Source organism: Salvia splendens, unplaced genomic scaffold (genome assembly GCF_004379255.2).
Source record: "Salvia splendens isolate huo1 unplaced genomic scaffold, SspV2 ctg235, whole genome shotgun sequence".
Taxonomy (NCBI): domain Eukaryota; kingdom Viridiplantae; phylum Streptophyta; class Magnoliopsida; order Lamiales; family Lamiaceae; genus Salvia; species Salvia splendens.
This window is the reverse complement of record NW_024598872.1, coordinates 2,429-21,509: the sequence shown is the minus strand read 5'-3', so window position 1 is coordinate 21,509 and position 19,081 is coordinate 2,429. Positions and strand designations below refer to the sequence as shown.

Sequence of the window (19,081 nt, the reverse complement as noted above, 5' to 3'; positions counted from 1 at the left end):
TCGACTTTGAAAGGCTCTGTACGTAGTATTATAAGGTTTGTCTGAGAAGGTTTTCATAATTATATCGTTTGACTTACGATTCGAATCTCTGAGATACAAATGGTCAAAACCATATGTTGATAATATATGCTTATTTTTTTTCAGCAATGAAAACTCGCAAACATATGGGAGAACTCTGGGGCGCCCAGCATGTCAGGTATGCAAATATTACAGTGGGACTTGTCTTGCTCTGGTTAATGCAACATTGTGTCGTTGAAGCAGTATTTATTTTGTCAAACTTTGTCTTGATTGGCTAGATATTGAAGAGAATGCACGGATGAAATCACACCGGGCTTCAAGTGCAGCGATGCAAAAACTGGGTGTTGTACAACAGGTAAAGTTAAAATAACTCCAGAATATTCTAAATTGAACGTACTTCTCTTCTTCACAAGACACTTGGATATCTCAGTCTCCGGTCTTTTACATTTCTTAAATTTGGGCAATTAGGCCAGCTTGACTTGTGTTAATTCCAGAAATGTGTCTATATTGAAATATTACATGGACCTTATGGCTCAAAATCAGTAGGCTAGGCTCTTCATCGAAATAAATCCAGCAGCTGTTTTTGTTGGTTTTTTTGTGTTAAACTAACAGTTCTTTCCATTCGCTTGCAGGATGCTTTTGAGGGTTCGAAACCTCTGACTCCATTCCGGTCATTTGACAATCTTACAAAGAGAAATAGTTCGACCCCTGTTCGCAGCAGGAGTGTGCTCTCAGCTTTCTTTGTCAAGCAAAAGACGCCAAAATTGAGGACGGGCGCATAACTCAACCAAACTATAATCGAGATCGTTTTCAGAATCTGCATCAGGCTAGAGTCTATGGATATGGACATCTTCTTTTGATCAATCATTAACTAGTAGTTGGCTGTATCTTATCATCCAATCTTCCCTGTTGTGCATCAATAAACTAGCAGTCAGTCAGGTAGAATGTTGAGCCTTTCTTTTTCTTGATGTTATATTTTGTGTTATATTTGTAGTATTAACATGAATATCTGTATTTTCTAATCATTTTTTGTGTTAATAATAAATGTGTCTTGAACTCTCTATGGAATCGTGTGTTTGTTGTGTTTGAATTTATTGGTCAAGACATCATCATATAAATATTGACATAAATATATAACATGATATTAATATCTATTTCATTTTAAAAGAAGAATAAAATACTATAGAAACCTTTAACATTTAACTAAAATTCATTCATGCAAACTTGTTATAAAATCAGACGAAATTGAAAGTTCATTCAAATTTCAAGATTTCAATGTTATGTTTTTATGTTTATATAACAAGATCAAAATCCAATAATTTACAAGCAAATAGTAATTTTTGATTTATTCTACATATTCTGCTTCTGCATGCTTATCAACATTCTCGTCACACTAATAATTCTCAAAGCTATAACGCATATTATAAAATGTACTAATTTTTAAGGCTAAATCAGAACTCCTCTTGTTAAAAGTTTAAACATATTTTAGATTGAGAGATTATAGAAAAGACAATAAAAATAATTTAAGGACATTAAATTGAACGAAGGGAGATGTTACGCATGTTTGGGCACACGTAGTGGCCTGATGGGCTCACGCTGCAGGCCGACCCAAATCGACCAATTTTAAACCTCTCACGTTATTAAAGGAAATAAAAGGTTAATTTAACAAAATAAAAAAAAGAGTATGCTCATCCAAAGAATAAACAGAATTCATTCTTCAAAATTAGGACTTAATATCAATTATGCTAATTACATATTAAAATTAATGGAAATTTATATTAATCTTTCTTCTGTTTTAAAATTTTTCCAAAATGCAACTACTTTATCAAATTCTGTTATTTATATGTATAATATATTATTGTATTTATGGTTAATTATCATGTCTATTTATACTACTATGTTAACGCTTATTTTGTAAACTCTTAAGCTATCTCATATCATATTTATAGTATAAAAATATACTACTAATATTTGTTTTAAATTCTTAATTGAAAATCTTGGACGCGTCACTTCTGACCATTTATACTATACCACTAGAGAAGACTAGTCGTTCATGTTGGGCGTCATGATTAGTTTAAACTCACAAATCAAAATATGTGGCTCGTTGCATTTGTGATTCAACGTCAGCACAGGCTTGTTTACATTTCTGGTTAATTTATAAACTAATCTACCATTTACAAGTAACAAAAATGACCAAGTAAAGAGGGGAAGGGAAAGAAATCTTGATCCTAAAACAATGGTAACTCCAAAAGAATTAGTAAGAAAAATTAGTGCTACCTCAAAGCAAAATCCGTGGCATTCGCTTTCGTCGCCTCCGCACCGGCTTCACATACTTTCCGATCGGTTTCTGACGACTGCCCCGTCTATTCCTCCGGTCCCTCTTAGCCTCACTCTGTTGCCTCTTCTTCTCCTTCTCTCTGATTTTCCGATTCCTCTCTCCTTCTCATAGGTACCTTGCCATGCTATTTCGCCCGTTGATGGCCAGAGCCGTCGTCTGTATGAAACGATCCGTGTCAGATTCCTCGGCCAAGTCCTCGTCCATGGCTTTAAGAATGGAGAACTGAAACACACTTGATCCATCTGACCCCTCCGGCTTTTCAGCCCGTGCTGTTCCTGCATAAAACCCGTCTCTGGGTCTACGTACACCATTCTTCTGCACTATGGTATGCCCAACACGTTTACGAGCAATTCAAGCAAACGAGAGTAGCAGTGCTTGTCCTGATACATTTCAGATAACATGTATGTTGAGAGAGGATATTCACAAGAAAAAACTCATGTTTATCGATGATGGTTAAAGGAAGCGTACTTTGTATGCCAAGACTGCAGAGCCCGGTTTTTTGGTCATCCTCGTGGAATTGTGCATCAAGTGCATCCACGAAGATTCTATGAATCGACAAAACAATAGCTTGTTAAAAGATATGTTCGTGCATTGGAATCTTACGTGACAGGATTTTTTAAAAAGTTCGAACCTTGAAAACATGACGAACTCCAAGAAGGACTTGGTAGGAAGAGCCCACGAATGCATGACAGACCAGTGCCATCACTCGATGGCATGACAGGTAAAGAAGTCAAGTTATGTTTTATGCCGTACATCTGTTTCAGAGTCTCCAAGAAACAGACCTGATAGCCACGGCAAAAATATATCAGGTCAAATGCACATACGAACCTAATCTCGTGGCAATACTTTGAGAAAATAGCAACACTAATCACATTATCTCTTCTGCCATGTGTGGGAAGAAATGGACTTGAAAGTGATAAGATCATACGAGAATACTTACCGGCAATTCCGCATTTATAGCATCGCAAAATGACCAGAAATCCTGTTTTCAATGGGTTTCTCTGGTCCTTGTCGAGCCGGGCCCAGAAATACAAAGTGTCTCCATGCTTTCGTGCTTCTACAGCGTCCAACAGCGACTTTTTCAGCAGTCTTGGACATAGATACCTGTTAAAATATTCGGGTTAGACATGGATAAGTTTTGTTGAGGAACAAACCACACAAAATGATTCAAAAATATTTTTTAAACACTTATTTATAGTGATTAGTGACTAAGAATAATTGCTAACATCTCGATTGCATATTTGAATCAAGCCCGAGTAGATGGTCATTCAATTTCTTATCGGAACATCAACACCGTATGCTCAACGTTACTTCTATAGATTTGGAAATAAATAATCAACCGAAGTACTTTCGGTTAATCTAGAGTTGCAAAAGATTTGTGACGAAACAAGAGTTAGTCACGTAATGCTTAGAGAGCAAAATAAAGGTACCATGTGTGCTGTAGCTCTCCAGGACTGAAATCCTATCCAAGCATTCTTATGAATGCGGTCAATCCGGTTAGCAATTGCGAAGAAGGCTCCATATTCTCCTAATACATCTCGATAGTAGGCATTATTCAACAAGACAGACGAGAAGGCCCATCCACATCATCAGCTCCAGGCCTTCTACCTCTCGTGGACTAGCCAATGCATTCACACATTGCATCAGCCAAATGCTAGTAAGCTGACAGCAAACAGGAAAAATACATGGTGCATGGTCGAGTACTCACCAGTCCAATCCCTCTATATAATGAAGTGCGGTGCAAGAAGGGCCAGGTTCCTGCTCCAAAGTAAGGTTCGTAAATCATAGTGGTTGGCCAGTTCTTTCAAGTTTCTCCTTCATCTCTTTCGTGCAACGTACGATCAATCCTCCTGACACTTCGATATATTTCATCCCATTTGCTCGAGGCTGATCTGTCCTATCCTTCAACTGGATCAGGTTCACCAAAGAAATGACTCAGCAAACCAAAGAAGCCCAGTACGAATTTATCATGCTCGAATTCATAGAGGGTGGCAAAACCAGATTTACTTACCTCTGCATCTCCCTGTTCTTTTTCGTGTAAGCAATATTCATGTTCTTTTGCTCTTCCCATATGGAATACAAAAATGTTTCATTCGGTGAAATCAACGACACAGAGTTTCTCCGGTGGCATGATCAAATAGTTTCTCAATCTTGTCTACAGACTCCACAGTGTCTTTGCTAGGAGAATGGATGTCCGAAATAGCTTCGAAAAGGAGACCATCGCCATTCAGTTTTCAGTTTGTTGGGAATGCTTTTGGCAGCCAGGGGTAGAGCTACTTCGGAAGGGAGCATAAGGATGTTTTCCAATAGTGAAGCATATCCATCCACGCTTTCCGAGACCATTAAGTTTTTAGCTGCATGTTTTCCATTTGATGCAACATTCCGAGCTGAAACTGAGAGTTTACCATTTGAAACCACTTGCAAACAGATAGTATAGCCCTCATATTGTTCCTTTGGAAAAGGTAGCCATTTACCTTGTCACTTACCTAAGATATTCATGAATCCATTAAGCAGGGAAAATTAGAAAATAATAAATGTATTCTCTGCTAAATTTACCAATCAAGATGATTATGATTATTGTGCTTACATATTTCCTTGTAGCAGGTAGATCTGGAGCTACTATAGGTTTCTCGAAACACATAGATTTCAGCAAAACACCGGGAAAAGAATGCTCTTCAAGGAAGGATCCGTACACTACGAGATCAGCTGTGTCTATCACAGTGTCTATGTTTTGGTCCACAGCAACATGCTTCACCGTATCCTTTGGAAATCCAAATTTTAGGGCAATGGTCTGCAGCAAGAAATCCAGTCTATTAGTATAGAAGGATTTAAAAAAGGCAAGCTCCCTTCATTTCATCAATTGCATTATCAAAATGTGCTTGCGTCTTGCAAGGTCTCCGTGAACGTGATAGCAGTTTAAATATAAATTATATTCTCACCTCCACGATACTACTGTAGTTGCTAGTGGAGTCGCCAGTTGAGATTATGATTTTAAGACGGGAGCTTGAATCACCAAAGTCCTTATATAGCGGGTATAAAGCCTTTAAAACAAAGGCATGCTCTAGCCATAATCCTCTATATGATAGTTGACTGCCCACAACTGCAATAACGAAATCATCTGGTCCATATTCCACATTCGGTGGTATATTCTCTTTTACTAAAGCCTTTTGCCTATCAGCTTTCCAAGCTTCTTCAGGAGAGCCCGAAATGACAAAGTAATTTCCAGGATCACACATCGAATACACTATCTGCATTAATCTAGGAATTGGTCATGTAAATCACTGTAGCATCCTCTCATTTTCCCAGATACACTCAACAACAATTTTCATTCATGAGTATTAAAATTGGCAACAAATTAGTTTCAGGCTTTGTATCCTCCTCCATAACCACTCGAAAGGGTAAAACTTTCACGTTTACTCCTAGTAATTATTTAAGGACTCTTTTTTTTTAGTTGGTAGATAATAACAAGTAAAATGTGCTTACCGGCAGAATATAGTTTGGGAAGACAACAACAGTGGCCCGGCTGAAGTATTTTCTCCACATATCGATCAGCTCACTTTGGCCACTAGAAACATATTGTCTTAATTGGTCTGCTAGTGCTTGTTCGTGGATGGTCCATACAACAGGAACATGTTTGAAAGGATCCTGCATAAGACTGAGGAGTAAAGCATTTTATGTTATCAGCAAAAAGATATAGTCAATAACAAAACTCAAACTGTCACAAGATAAATTAAAATGGATGACAAAATAAAACGATGTTGCTTACCAAGATAAGAACCCTGCAGCATTAAGAGAATTCACGAGAACAGCATCATAGCTGCAAAAGAAGCAGAAGATTAGAGCATCTACCATCATATTTTGGCTTCTCTCCTGAATCACCGATATCCTATTACAGCTGGAGCTGAATAAGTTCTTAAACCCGAAGTCCTTATAAATGCATCAAACAACAAAGAAATTGCAACCTTAGCACTTTATGAAGAGTGAACAATGAAAGAACACAATTGGAGAAAAAATCAAAGAAAAATGTATGGAGAATAGGAATCAATATAAAATTTCCATGACGAATCTCTTTGCCAACTGGACAACACGGAAAGAAGTTATTTTAGAGACATGAGAATGGTGGGTACGTTCAAGTGTAACTACAGTGATAAATTTCAAATATTATAGCTGTTCAATCCCAAAGATAATGAAGAATTTATTAACATGAAGTCGAGGGAAATATGCATACTCCAGCCAATCTACAGCAAACGTCATATCATTGTCAGCGGTGCTGACAGTAACACTTATATTTCTCCAGATAGCACGTGCTGGACCATTTTCCATTGTGAATACCTGGAAAGACAAAGAGCATATTAATGTCTGTTTCCAGCTCAAGTTCTGACTCAAGTTTAAGGGAAACAACAGCAACAGTGATAACGACAATCAGATATAAGTCCATAAAACTCAGATTCTGTTTGTGGCATAGTTATCACCTTTATCCAAGTTGCCTCCTAAGCAAGATGATATCCAGCTAAAAATGTGATTTTGTACCCGAAATATTGATCCCAAAGATCCACTCCCTCTAACATTAGGCCCAAAAACACAGCTTTAAAGCAGATTCCTGCTAAATTAAAACATAGTACTTCCAAATAATCAAAGTTTCCAATGGTATTCTTCTTAATTAGTAATTACTTATCCAAGAAAAGGATTTAGGTATGCACCAAATCCAAAAATGATAAGCTTCGACAGCTATTAGAGGCTGCAAACATTTAGCACAAAAATATTTATCATACTAGTTCCAATCAAATAGGAAAAGTAGAATAGTAGAGATTTTAAGAAACTTAGTCAACATCATCATATCTAGTCAAGGTTAGGTTAGACTGAATACATTGCAGCGTTATGTAGAGCACCCAAAAAAATACTATCGTTCTTCCCCTCATCTCAGCTCACTATGGTAACTCGAGCAAACATATGCATGAAACTTACAGCGTTTTTCAGAATGCATTGTAGGAACTTACATATAAGTACTTAGCATGATCATATTATTAAAAAGGTTAAAATTTTGAAATCATCAAAACTAAATGAACTTTGACAACATAAAAACGGCTTAGGTACAGAGCCACCTATCCATCTTGAGTATATCTTTATAAGAAATATGAATTGCAACGAACTAATGAATTGTCACCTCAATTTCATATCCAATCTCCATCAAAGCCGTAGCAACAGTAGCCATTAGTATTTGATGCTGATCAACCCATAGATCAGTAAAAACCTACAAAAACATACATCCCAAAGCTGTTCATTTCAACTACATTGCTCAGAGATCAACTCTACTAGCTAAATTCACAAAATCCCAAATAAACAGGAATCAAATTCAGTAAGAGTCAAATCTTTACAATGCTCACCAAAGCAATCCTCGGTTTTCTGTATCCAAATCTCACAACTCCACTCTCATTCCCAACACCACCTTCCTTCCGAAACTTCTCAATGATTTTCAAAGGCTCAAAATTCAAATCTTCATCAAAATCCAACCCTTTCAAAAACGAAAAACCCTCAGAATCAGCTCCAACATTCCTCCCGAACAAATCACGGCCATTATTCCCATCTTCAATCACCGAGCCCGGCAAGAAGAAAATCTGGAAGAAGAAAACGAAGAAGAAGAAAACAGCAACCGAGCAAATCAACTGCAGATAATCCATTTTCTTGAAAAGGACAGCTCTTGCAAATCTTGATCTGCTCCTTTGCCCCGAAAATCCAAAACTATTACTGCTGCTAGAGCTCCTCGAAGAAGAGGAACGCTGCAAATTATGATCCCTCTTCAATACCAATCCAGTTTCAAGTGAACCCATTTACACTCCCATGAAAAGAAACACCAAAAAAATCAAATCTTTATAGCTGAAATCTCTTCCACATCGACATACTCGTTTCAAGAATGTTGGTACCCAAAATTTACCCCCAAAATTCGCAGAAATTGGAAAAGGAAACTGAGTTTTGGGAAGTTTTGGGATGCTAAATATCATGGATTTGCTGAATCGTGTATAGTAATGAGTCCTCTTTTTTCATTTTTGTGAAAAAGATGGTTAAGATTTAATCTGCTGACGTGGCTATATCAGTCATTCTTAGTCCAACGCATGCATATGTATAATTATTTAGTTAGGGTAAGAGAGAAAAATGAGATTATTTTATTATTTTCGAATCCAAGAAAAAAAAAACAGATCTAGAGATGGGTTTGGTTTGTTTGTAAAGTAGGCTGGAATGTTAGTTGTTAATTAACTTAAGACTAAAGGCACATTTTGGTTCTTAACATATTACGATTTTTTTTATTTTGATCCAAAACATTATCTTTTGAATTATTTGGTTCCTCACAAATAAAAACGGGTCACATTTGATCCATTTTGGACCGTTCCATCAAAAATTTGACGGTTCCCCCCTCCAGCATCTCCGCCGTCAAGCTCCGCCGTACCATCACCTTCGGTCCCCCTCCTCCCTCTTTCTATCTCTGTCATATCCTTCTCTCGCTCTTTTCTTCTCAATTAGAAGTTCCAAATTGAAACACTGCCTTCTCGGTGTCATCCCCGTCTGCCTCAAAATCGATTTCGCGGCACCCTCATTTCTCCTCGGACATGCCGACTTCCGACTCCCGGTGTTCTGCCGCTGCTGCTCACCGTCAAGTCGTCGTCTCGCCTCCTCTTCCTCTCCCTCGACCCCTCCATCGACCACCTCCCCCTCGCCCTCGCCGTCGTCCAGGCACCATCCGCTACGGCTGCCTCCCCCCGCCGCAGTTCCACCTCCCCCTCTCAAATCATGGCTGTGGCAACACCGGAAGGCATCGTCGTCGCTAATTTTGCCAGAGATGAAATCGATCAGATACACCCTCGATTGCGGCACCTGCAATTATCTATTTCTGACTCTTTCGAAAATCGGTCAATTTGGGGAAGCGGCGGAGGTGTTGAAAGGGATGGGAAGGCCAGGATGAGTCCCCGATTGTGACAGCTATGGGGGATTGATTGCTGAGTTGAGCGAGGCGAGGAAGGTGGATGTCGTGGCGGAGGTGGTGAGGGAGATGATGAAAGGAGGGGGTGAGGCTGAGGGATGAGACGGTGGGTGAGGCTGAGGGATGATGGAAGGTGGACGCCGTAGCGGAGGTGGTGAGGGAGGTTTGGGTTAATTACATATTAGACATTAATAAAACATAATTATTAACTCTTAATCTGGTCAAAATCGAATTAAAATTCGTTGACCGTCAATTTTTTGACGGAACCGTCCAAAATGGACCAAATGTGACCCATTTTTATTTGTGAGGGACTGAATAATTCAAAAGATAATGTTTTAGACCAAGATAAAAAAAATCGCAATATGTTAAGGACCAAAATGGATCTTTAGTCTTAACTTAAATTTGCAAACAATATATCATGTGTACACATATAGATATATGGTCCTGTTAGGTTGAGATTTTTAGCTTAATTGAGAATTGAGATACATTTTCAGCCACTCATCCGCAACATTTTTAAAATGTAAACTGTAAGTAGATTATGTCAACTCGGGAGTATTATCGTCAATAGCATGCATATCAAATGTCAATAGCCTGCACATCAAATGTCAACAGCCTGCACATCAAATGTCAACAACTTATAGTTGACATTATATGTGTATAGTTGACATGAATTGTATATGTAGTTGACATTATATGTATGTAGTTGACATGAATTGTATATGTAGTTGACTTGGATTGTACACATAGTTGACATTATATGTGTGTAGTTGACATGAACTGTATATGTAGTTGACAAAAAGAATTTTTAAAAAAATTAAAAAAAATTTAAAAAATTATAAAAAAAATTAAAAAATTAAAATTAAAAACAAGTATTTATTGAATAAAATGTACTATGAAATTACCATTCTACTCTTTCATAATTAATTAATCTAAAAATAGTTTCCATGTGACAAATTCTGGACCACCCATTTAATAAAAATGAGTGGCTGATAATGCATCTCAATTCTCAATTTGGCTAAAAAAGCTTAATTGATCACGACCCTATAGTTATAATCATTAATACAATAATTCAAGTATTAAATACTAGTATCATCAATGGGCTGGTACATGTGCTGCTAACCTTCTATGGATAAAATTATTCCACAAAAAGAAAATAGTATTGCAAAAATCAACCCTAATTGTTGTAAAGTTTTATACTATACCAAATAGTAAATCCTTAAATACAAATAATACTACCAACAAAATTCAATAAATTCAAAATTTAATTATACTTTATGAATTGACTTTTAAGAGTTAAAAATAAAAATGACATGATCTTCGAAATAGTTTGATATTTAGATGCACATTGCAAAAATGACTGTATATCAATAGAACTGGAAGTAGCTGGACAGAGGTGATATGTAAGTGCTTAACTAGAATATATTTTCCTATGTAAAATATTAATATTATGTTTGCGTTACATGTTCTAAATTATCTATTATTAAAATAATTTATGGTATGAAATAAAATGTTACTAAATTAATTAGGTTAATTAGGTGATTAAGTTAAATTAAAATGTACTAATTGAAGGTTTTGTTTTGCACATAGGAATTCTATGTGCACAAGAAGATATCTTGAATATAAGTGTCAATTTTTATTTCGAGGTATTGGTAGTTAAAGGTGAGATTTTGAAGGAAATTTTTTGTAATTTTGAGCAAAAATTCTGCAATATCAAATTTTGATAAATTGTGAAGAAGAAAAATAGCAACATATCCTACTACTCCCTTCTTTGTCTATTGCTTTTTTAGGTTGATGATAGTGGAAATGAAGTAAGGCCATCATCTTCCTGAATTTCTTTTTTTTTTATCATCTTCCTGAATTTTACAAAGCATAGTTTATGATTTATGAAAAGTAGTAGAAATATAGGAAAGGGTGAGAGTGAGTTCACATTGTTGTAGTTTCTATTTATTCTCTCTTTCTTGTAGAATCAATCTTTGCTAGAGTTAAATATATTTGCAATGTACTATATGAAAGATTGGATGGCAAAGCTTGGATATTTAGTGATGAAAAATAAAGTACTAGATTGAGGAAGGGGTGAAAGTGATTTAACAACCAAATTTCCAGTGCCAAACTAATGTTATATGAGTGGATTTGCTCCTAATTTTTCAATGTTAATATATTTGGCAATGCTCTTAAGGCCATCCGCAACGCTGTCTCTTATCTATCTTTTAACCATCTCATCTCTTAACTATTCATGGGCCCCACTGTACTTTTCACTACATCTCTTATCTTAGAGACAGAACCTGCAACCCTCCATCTCTTATGCGTCTCTTAATCATCTCGTCCCTTAACTATTCATTCAATTTCATTTTTTATTTTTATTTCCAACAAATTCAATTAATAAAAACACACTTCATTAAATAAAATAAAAATTACAACTTAAAATCCTAAAAAAATACATAATTAAATTCGTGACAAAATAAATAAAAAAAGACATAATTTAAAATACAATTTTATAGAAATTATAAAAAACTACTCCGCCGACGAATCATCCCCCGGAGGCAGAATACCAAGTTGTCCCGCCAGATACACAGTGCCAGCATGATGGGCTTGAAATTGGGCACGCGTCATGCGGGGAGTGTCGGCCATCGTGGCGGTGAAGTACATGGACATTAAGGAGGAGGGCGGCCCTTGGGAGCCGGCCTGGCTTGATTCGCCTTGGCCCCTCCTCCCTCTAGCCGCCTTCTCCGCCTTGGTCCCTTGCGGCCGATGGCGCCCACGGGAGGACCCCCCTGCATCGTCCGCCGTGCCTCAACCTCCTGCGAGGCATCCTCTTGTGCGGCGCTGCCTGAACCGCCCCCACTAGACGAGTATTGGCCACTCGCCGTGTGCTTCGTGCGCTTCGAGGTCGAGCCCGTGCTGGACTGGACACTGCCGGCACACCTTGTCTCGTCTTTGACGACCTCCCAAACATCGGCATGTTTGAATTCTTTGCCGGTGTAGTCGAAATAGACTCACAAAGCCGATATCAGAATGTCGGCTCCCATGGCTCCGCTTTGGTAATGAGACGCTTCAGTCTTGTAGATGCCGCATAATTTTTTGACCTCTCTGTCGACTCGGTCAAAGTGAGGGCGGAGCATCTTCAATCTGCGGCGGCGGGACCCCTTCGGCTTAATCTCGTTGTAGGCCTCGGTGACCTTTTCCCAGAAGCACTTCTGGGTTTGTTGATTCCCGACGATGGGATCATACGAGACGATGATCCAGGCGTTGTACACAGCCATCATGTCCTTGCGGCTGTACGGATGCCGGCCTACATCCTCCTCCTCATCGGCTGCCTCCGCCTCTTCCTCCATGGCGTCGAATGCCCTAGAGTTTCCACCGTCGCGTCCTCCTTCCGGAGTGGGTTCATCCTGATAATCCTCCCTAATTTGGGATAATCCCTGTGAATACCTCGGGGCGGAGGGACGAGCGTATGCATCCACATCAAAATGGGTGGTTGGTACCCCGCCGGCGTCGACGAACCTTGGGTGCCCAGCGTCAACGAACCAGAACTCGAACCACCCAATACATTGTACATGCCCCCAGTCGCCAAACGCGTTGATGTCAAACCCGCCGGAGCCGCCACCGCCAGAGTTTCCGTCGTCGGACATTTTGTTAAATTGGAGAGGTTAGATGAAAATTGGAGAGGAAATGAAGATGATTTGGGAAGAATAGACGTGTTTTGTGTGTGTAATGAGGATGAAATAGGAGTATTTATAGAGTAAAAAATAAAAAATAATAAAAATAAAAATAAATTCTTTATTTTAAAAACGGTAATATTACTGTTTTTTAATTTTTATTTTTTTTTTAAATTCGAATTTTAAAAAAATAATTTATTGCGTCAGCGTGACGAAGCCCACTCGCGGGCCGGCGAGTGGGCGTCACACGTGGCGCTACCGCGCGCCACGTCGCGCGGGCGCGTGGCGAGACCGCTCGCCATCTGTCTCGGTGGGACGGGCGTCTCGGCGGGATGGTGATGAGACGGGACGTTGTAACACGTCTCGCATCCGTCTCGTCTCGAAGGAACGAGATTAGAGATACCCGCTGGATGCATTACGGGTGCTCTAAATAGTAACTCGAGTAAAAGATAAATGAAAAGACAAAAAGAAATAATTATTATATTGATTCTCTTATAAAAAATCATTCTTTGGAAAGGTAGTATTGAAATTCTTTTAATATTGAAGAGATATGTTTACATTTTCTTCACGCACAAGAGGTAGATGACGAGTACTTTTTTGTCTTTCATTTAATTTCTTCCTTTAAAATTTATTATATATTTAATTTTTTAAAAAGGTAAATGAGAAATATATATTCTCAATTTATATCTTTTTGAAAAAGTAAGATCCCTTGAGGATACACATCGGTGCTCTTAGCTAAGAGGAGGTGCTGTGCCGTCGGCATGACGGGTACCCTGCTCTTGCCGACGCCACGTACCTGCTCACCGTTGTGCTCTTGCCGACGGCACGGCCTTGCTCTTAGCTAAGAGCACCGCCGTGCCGACGGCAAGAGCACGAGCAGCTGACGTGGCATGCTTTGATTGACCGTTGGTTTATCATTTATTTATTTATTTATTAATTCAAAAAAACATGAAAAATTCAGATTTAATAAAAAAAATATTTTCCCACTTCCCAATAAAAAAATATCCATTTTTTCCAAACTTTTAATTTATTTTTCATTATTATTTTATCCCAAAATTCACACTTTCATCTATAAATACCTCCATTTCAACACAAAAAATCATACTACACCAAACAACTCTCTCAATTTTTAGGATTTTAATTATGTAATTTTAATTTAGGATTTTAATTATGTAATTTTTAAATTTTTAGTAATTTGTAATAGTATTTCGGGTATTTTTAAGCATTTTAATATTGTGGAAATGTTTTTAGTAATTGAAGTATTTAAATTGAATAAGAGAATGGTGGGACCCTTGAGCATGCTCTTGCCGAAGAATATGAATGTGGGTGTTGTGCTCTTGCGGAAGAGCAGAGAGTAAAAAAATGAATAAAAGTGGATTTGGGCCCACATCCACAATGAGACGGAGGATAGCCCGCCTGATCCATCCTCCGCCACTGCAGGTGGGCGGAGGATGCTCCATCTATCCTCGCGCCCTATGCATCCTCCGCGGACGATGAACCATTTTTTGCATCCTCCGTCTGACCCATCCTCCGCCCCATTGCAAGGGATAAGGAGGATAGTCTAGACGATGCAACACAATTTTTTTAAGAAAATTTCTTCTATTTATATCACCATATTTTTACTTTATTTCACACCTTTCACTCTACTCTCTTCCTCATCTCAATTTCAACTCTTCCTATTTTCCTATCGTTGTAAAAAAAATTCTAATTAAGTAAATGTAGAATTTTCCTTTTATTTGTGGTATTTTTATATTTATTTGCTAATAATTGACATATTTACAAACATAAAAAATAAAAAAAATATAAAATATTAGTTAATATTATAAGGCGCACCACTGCAGATGAATGGGGAGGAGGATAAAATGCTGATGTGACGGAATATAGCACCTCATTGTGGATTTAACAATGATTACCATTTATTATTTTAAATTATTTATATGCAAAATTCTTGAATTAGATCATGTTGGAATCGATCATAACTTGATTCTTCATGGGAACATGTCGACATAACTTGATTCTTCATGGGAACATGTCGACATAACTTGATTCTACATGAATGGAAACATGTCAAACTAAGAAATTATCGGAATTGAAGCGAAGCACCTTGGGATGGATTGTCTTAAAAGTGAGGCAGTTCCATGCCATCATAAAAATGGAACCAACAAATTTATGAAAAAAATACTTCAAGTTGGAAAAAAAATATCACTCCCTTTATTTCTTATTATTTGAGTCTTTTCTTATCAGCATATAGATTAAAAAAGAGATGTTTACTACTCCTACTATGTTAAGTAGGAGGAGGATAAAATAAGGAAAAAAAATGTGTTACTTTTTGCAAAAATGATTTAATTATCTTGGAATGTCTGAAATAGAAAAATGTTTCAATTAATAAAGAACGGACGGAGCAATTAATTGGGATGCGACCACAGCCGCCACTGTGTTTTTGTGGCGCTGCTAGGAGTGCAAATTTAATTCTCGGGTTTCGAGTATACCCGATACCCAACATATTTTGAGTACCCGAAATTACGACTTTAGGTAACTGATGTAAAAACTTTTTAGATTTTAGATACCCGAACCCGTATTCAGTTACCCAATTAATACTTGATTAGTCCCCGTTTATGGATTCATGATAAATAATTTTATCTAGATAGGGTCCAATTATGTAAGAATCTTAGAGTTTCGAATTATGCCAAAATTTGATTTTTTTTAAATCGTACTATTATGTTATTTTTAATCATATACATCAAAATATAATTTATATAATAGAATAAATTTGAAATATAATAATTTGGATTTACATGTACTCAATTAGTCGAGTTCAGGTACCCGCATCAGGTATTAGGGTATCCGATTCATATATGAGTCGGGTATTGGGTAGGACAATTTAGATATTTCAGGTTCGTGTATCCGAATTTACAGGACTAATCGCCGTGAATGGGGCTGGTGTTCGTGGTGGCCACGCGGCGGCCTCGCACCAGCCGGGTTTTCCGGCGCTAATGTGGATGCTCTATATCATTCCTAGGGAGATTGTTTCAATTTATCCAATGCAAAATCTTATTCGATGGACTTTGGCCAACTAATTAAAGTGCAGCAACTCATTCAATTTCAGTATATAGGTTGCCTCCACCACCCCAAAACCAACTTATTACTTCAGAATTCAAACCTTCTTCACCAACAAAACAGTTACTGTAATAAATATGAATAGTGACAGCAGTTGCTCCAAACATAATAGATACGTATAAATATGCAATGAACAACTTCAAACACATAAGGTTATCACAAGCTGTTCCAAAGAGTTGATCAAATAATTTCAAAACAGAATAAAGAATAGAAAAACAAAATTAAGGAAGAGCGTGTGAGTGAGAAATGAATTACTCTCATTTCATCCATGTGTGTTGACAGCTTCCCACAGCAAGTTTCTCGGCACCATGGAGAAGTCTCGGGCCTCGACCGCGGCGGCCCTGAGCGTCCGCAGCGTCCACTTGTTCGCCTCACAAACGTCAAGCTCCGGTATGGCAAGTTGTGCTTCTTGCAGAGGTCTCTGATAATGGGGGAAACCTTCCTCAAATGGCACCTCGGCAGCCTTGGAAAGAGATGATGCTCCAGCTGAAATTGGAGCCCGCCGAAAAACCAATCCATATAAGAAGGGCAGTCAATGTCGATTGTTCCAGCGGTTTGTTTTTTCGAACCAGTTGTTCCCCTTCGGCGGGCCTACGTAGACGTCGGCGGCGAAGTGGTTGAGCGTGAATTGGATGTTTGGATTGAGCAGACGCAGAAGCTGGCTAGCACGAAGAGGACTCTCTCCGTCCAATTGGGTAAAAATGAGACGAGGAGAGGGAACCATGTCCAGAACACCATGATTCCTAAAATGTTGAGGCCTCTGTCGGGGACTCTGCGGCTGGAGAGGAGGAGGAGGAATGTTTGGAGGTAGAGATTGACTCTGGCGACGCACATCACGGGGTAGTATGTGAGGTGTTGGTAGCTGATGAAGAATCGAGCGATTGGATCGAATCGAGCTTCCTGTTGTAGAATTTGGAGGTGAGGTTGGTGAAGAAGCGGTTGGAGACGGCGAGCATCGGGAGGTGCTGGAGATCGGGGTCGTAATCGAGGCTGTTGCACGCGATGTGGTGCGCGTTGTGCGTCCACTTCCACCACGCAATGCTGATGCCGGTGAGGCAGTTTTCGGTGAGGATCTGCGCTAATTTGTTGAATCTAGGGCTAATCATGATGTTGTAGTGGCCGGAGTCGTGCCCTAGGTAGGCGACCTGCATCCAGATTAATCCGAGGAGGCATCCGGAGAGAATGTGGGTGAGGAAACCGTCGCAGCCGAGGACGCCGTAGAAGCAGGCGGCGAGGAGGAAGGAGACGAAGCAGAGGCTGTAGATCACGCCGTGGCCTTTCTTCTCGAACATTCCGGATCTGGCGAACTGCGTCGCGAGGGTGCGGTAATCGCGAGACATTTCCGAGACGTGGAAGTCGCGGAGGTGGTAGCCGGTGAAGAGACTGTCCAGGTGCTTCCAGGCGGAGCCAGGGTGGAAGGCGATGAATGCGTCGGTGACGTCCTGGCCAGCGAGATTGAGAAGAGGAACCTCGCCGCCGGGGTGGCGCTTCGCCAATCGGTGACGTTGTAGACTTTGCCCTGGATTGAGAGCCACAGATCGCCGGATTTGTTGTGCTTGCTGAGATCGTCGGAGGTGATGTACTTCTTATCGTCGTCGCCGGCGGCGGCCATGGCCGATCGATGCGCCGCCTCTGTGGTGAGATTGTATAAAACGAGATCTGGAATCAGATAAGCGAGTGGAGATCCGCTTTCTCTCTCCTCCTTCAAATCTGGTAATTTTGAATTCGCAATGCTGAAATCAAACGAGATCGAATTGTTAGTATCTTATGCGGAGAGAGAGGGCGGAGAGAATGCGCGTTGACAGCGAATTTTCCGGCGAAGCGGTGGTGGAAGATATTTTCTGCTATGCTCTCACTAATTTAAACAACAATAGATTCCTCTTTGAATATTACTCTCTTTTGTTGCCTCTTTTGCTCAGTGGAATCTTTAGAGCATCCACCATAAGAATCGGTCAGCCATAGCCCAGCCACAAACTCCTTCTACCACATCATTAGGATAAGCAACTAGATAAGTAATAGCTCAGTCATAGCCTACCACAATAAATAAAATTATAAAAAACAAATAATTAACAATCACACCAAATACGGAATTAAATATACGACACAGATACGGAAAAATTCAATAATAATATTAAAATTTAAAAAGTACATTAATTAAAAAAACACACTTCATTAAAATTAAAATAACATTACAACATCTTCATTAATGAGTTTGTCCCACATCGAAAGTGTAACATAAAACATTCAAGGATGTCTCTATAAAAGAGAAACAACCAAGAATGAGTTTGTCCCACATCGAAAGTGGAACATAAAATATTCACGGATGTCAACCAAGAATGAGTTTGTCCCACATCGAAAGTGGAACATAAAACATTCACGGATGTCTCTATAAAAGAGAAACAACCAAGAATGAGTTTGTCCCACATCGAAAATGGAACATAAAATATTCAAGGATGTCTCTATAAAAGAGAAACAACCAAGAATGAGTTTGTCCCTCATCGAAAGTGGAACATAAAACATTCACGGATGTCTCTATAAAGAGAGAAACAACCAAGAATGAGTTTCATTTAAAAAAACATTAAATAAAAAAATTAAAATTTTCGCTTGCCGATCGCTCGCCAATCGGGAGCCTGCAATAGCGGTCAGCCGATCGGAGAGCGCGCTCGCCGTTTTTCTCGCCGATTTGGCGCTCGCTGGTTGCAATAGTTCGGCGAGCGGACCGGCGAGCGCTAAAAATCGGCGAGCCTATGGTCTTAAATTAGTTATAGTTAGCAATTAAATGATTAGTTCAATTAATCACTCCCACTAGTAATATAGATACTAAATTTAGATAATGGAAAATTAATTTCTATACTGAATTATATCAATTGTGATAAAATTCATAAAATAAGAAAAACATAAAAATTAAAGAGTGATAATAAATATTTTTAACGAAAAATGAGATCCGCCGATTTACCTTAAATATATAGTAAATGCTAA

General features: G+C 38.7%; 1 protein-coding gene and 2 pseudogenes across 1 annotated transcript; all 3 read right to left on the bottom strand.

The window, feature by feature from the left end:
* Positions 1-2,296: 2,296 nt before the first annotated feature.
* Positions 2,297-3,414, bottom strand: LOC121789430 (annotated as a pseudogene).
* Positions 3,415-4,138: 724 nt separating this feature from the next.
* On the bottom strand, positions 4,139-8,419 carry LOC121789431. The gene is made up of 10 exons (XM_042187900.1): positions 7,741-8,419; positions 7,521-7,607; positions 6,585-6,688; positions 6,123-6,173; positions 5,840-6,011; positions 5,296-5,604; positions 4,944-5,147; positions 4,762-4,842; positions 4,368-4,379; positions 4,139-4,264 (listed from the first exon to the last, which is right to left on the bottom strand). Exons 1-10 carry the CDS (start codon positions 8,182-8,184, stop codon positions 4,139-4,141), a joined length of 1,590 nt encoding a protein of 529 aa, XP_042043834.1. The 5' UTR covers positions 8,185-8,419.
* Positions 8,420-16,255: 7,836 nt separating this feature from the next.
* Positions 16,256-17,946, bottom strand: LOC121789429 (annotated as a pseudogene).
* Positions 17,947-19,081: the final 1,135 nt, after the last annotated feature.

Excerpts from the sequence above, each read along its gene's own strand:
- LOC121789431 (XM_042187900.1), bottom strand. The coding sequence starts at position 8,184 with ATGGGTTCACTTGAAACTGGATTGGTATTGAAGAGGGATCATAATTTG. Across the intron at positions 6,174-6,584 it reads TTTGCTGTAGATTGGCTGGA|CTATGATGCTGTTCTCGTGA; the intron begins GTATGCATATTT and ends CTTCTTTTGCAG. Across the intron at positions 4,843-4,943 it reads TACCTGCTACAAGGAAATAT|GTAAGTGACAAGGTAAATGG; the intron begins GTAAGCACAATA and ends TGAATATCTTAG.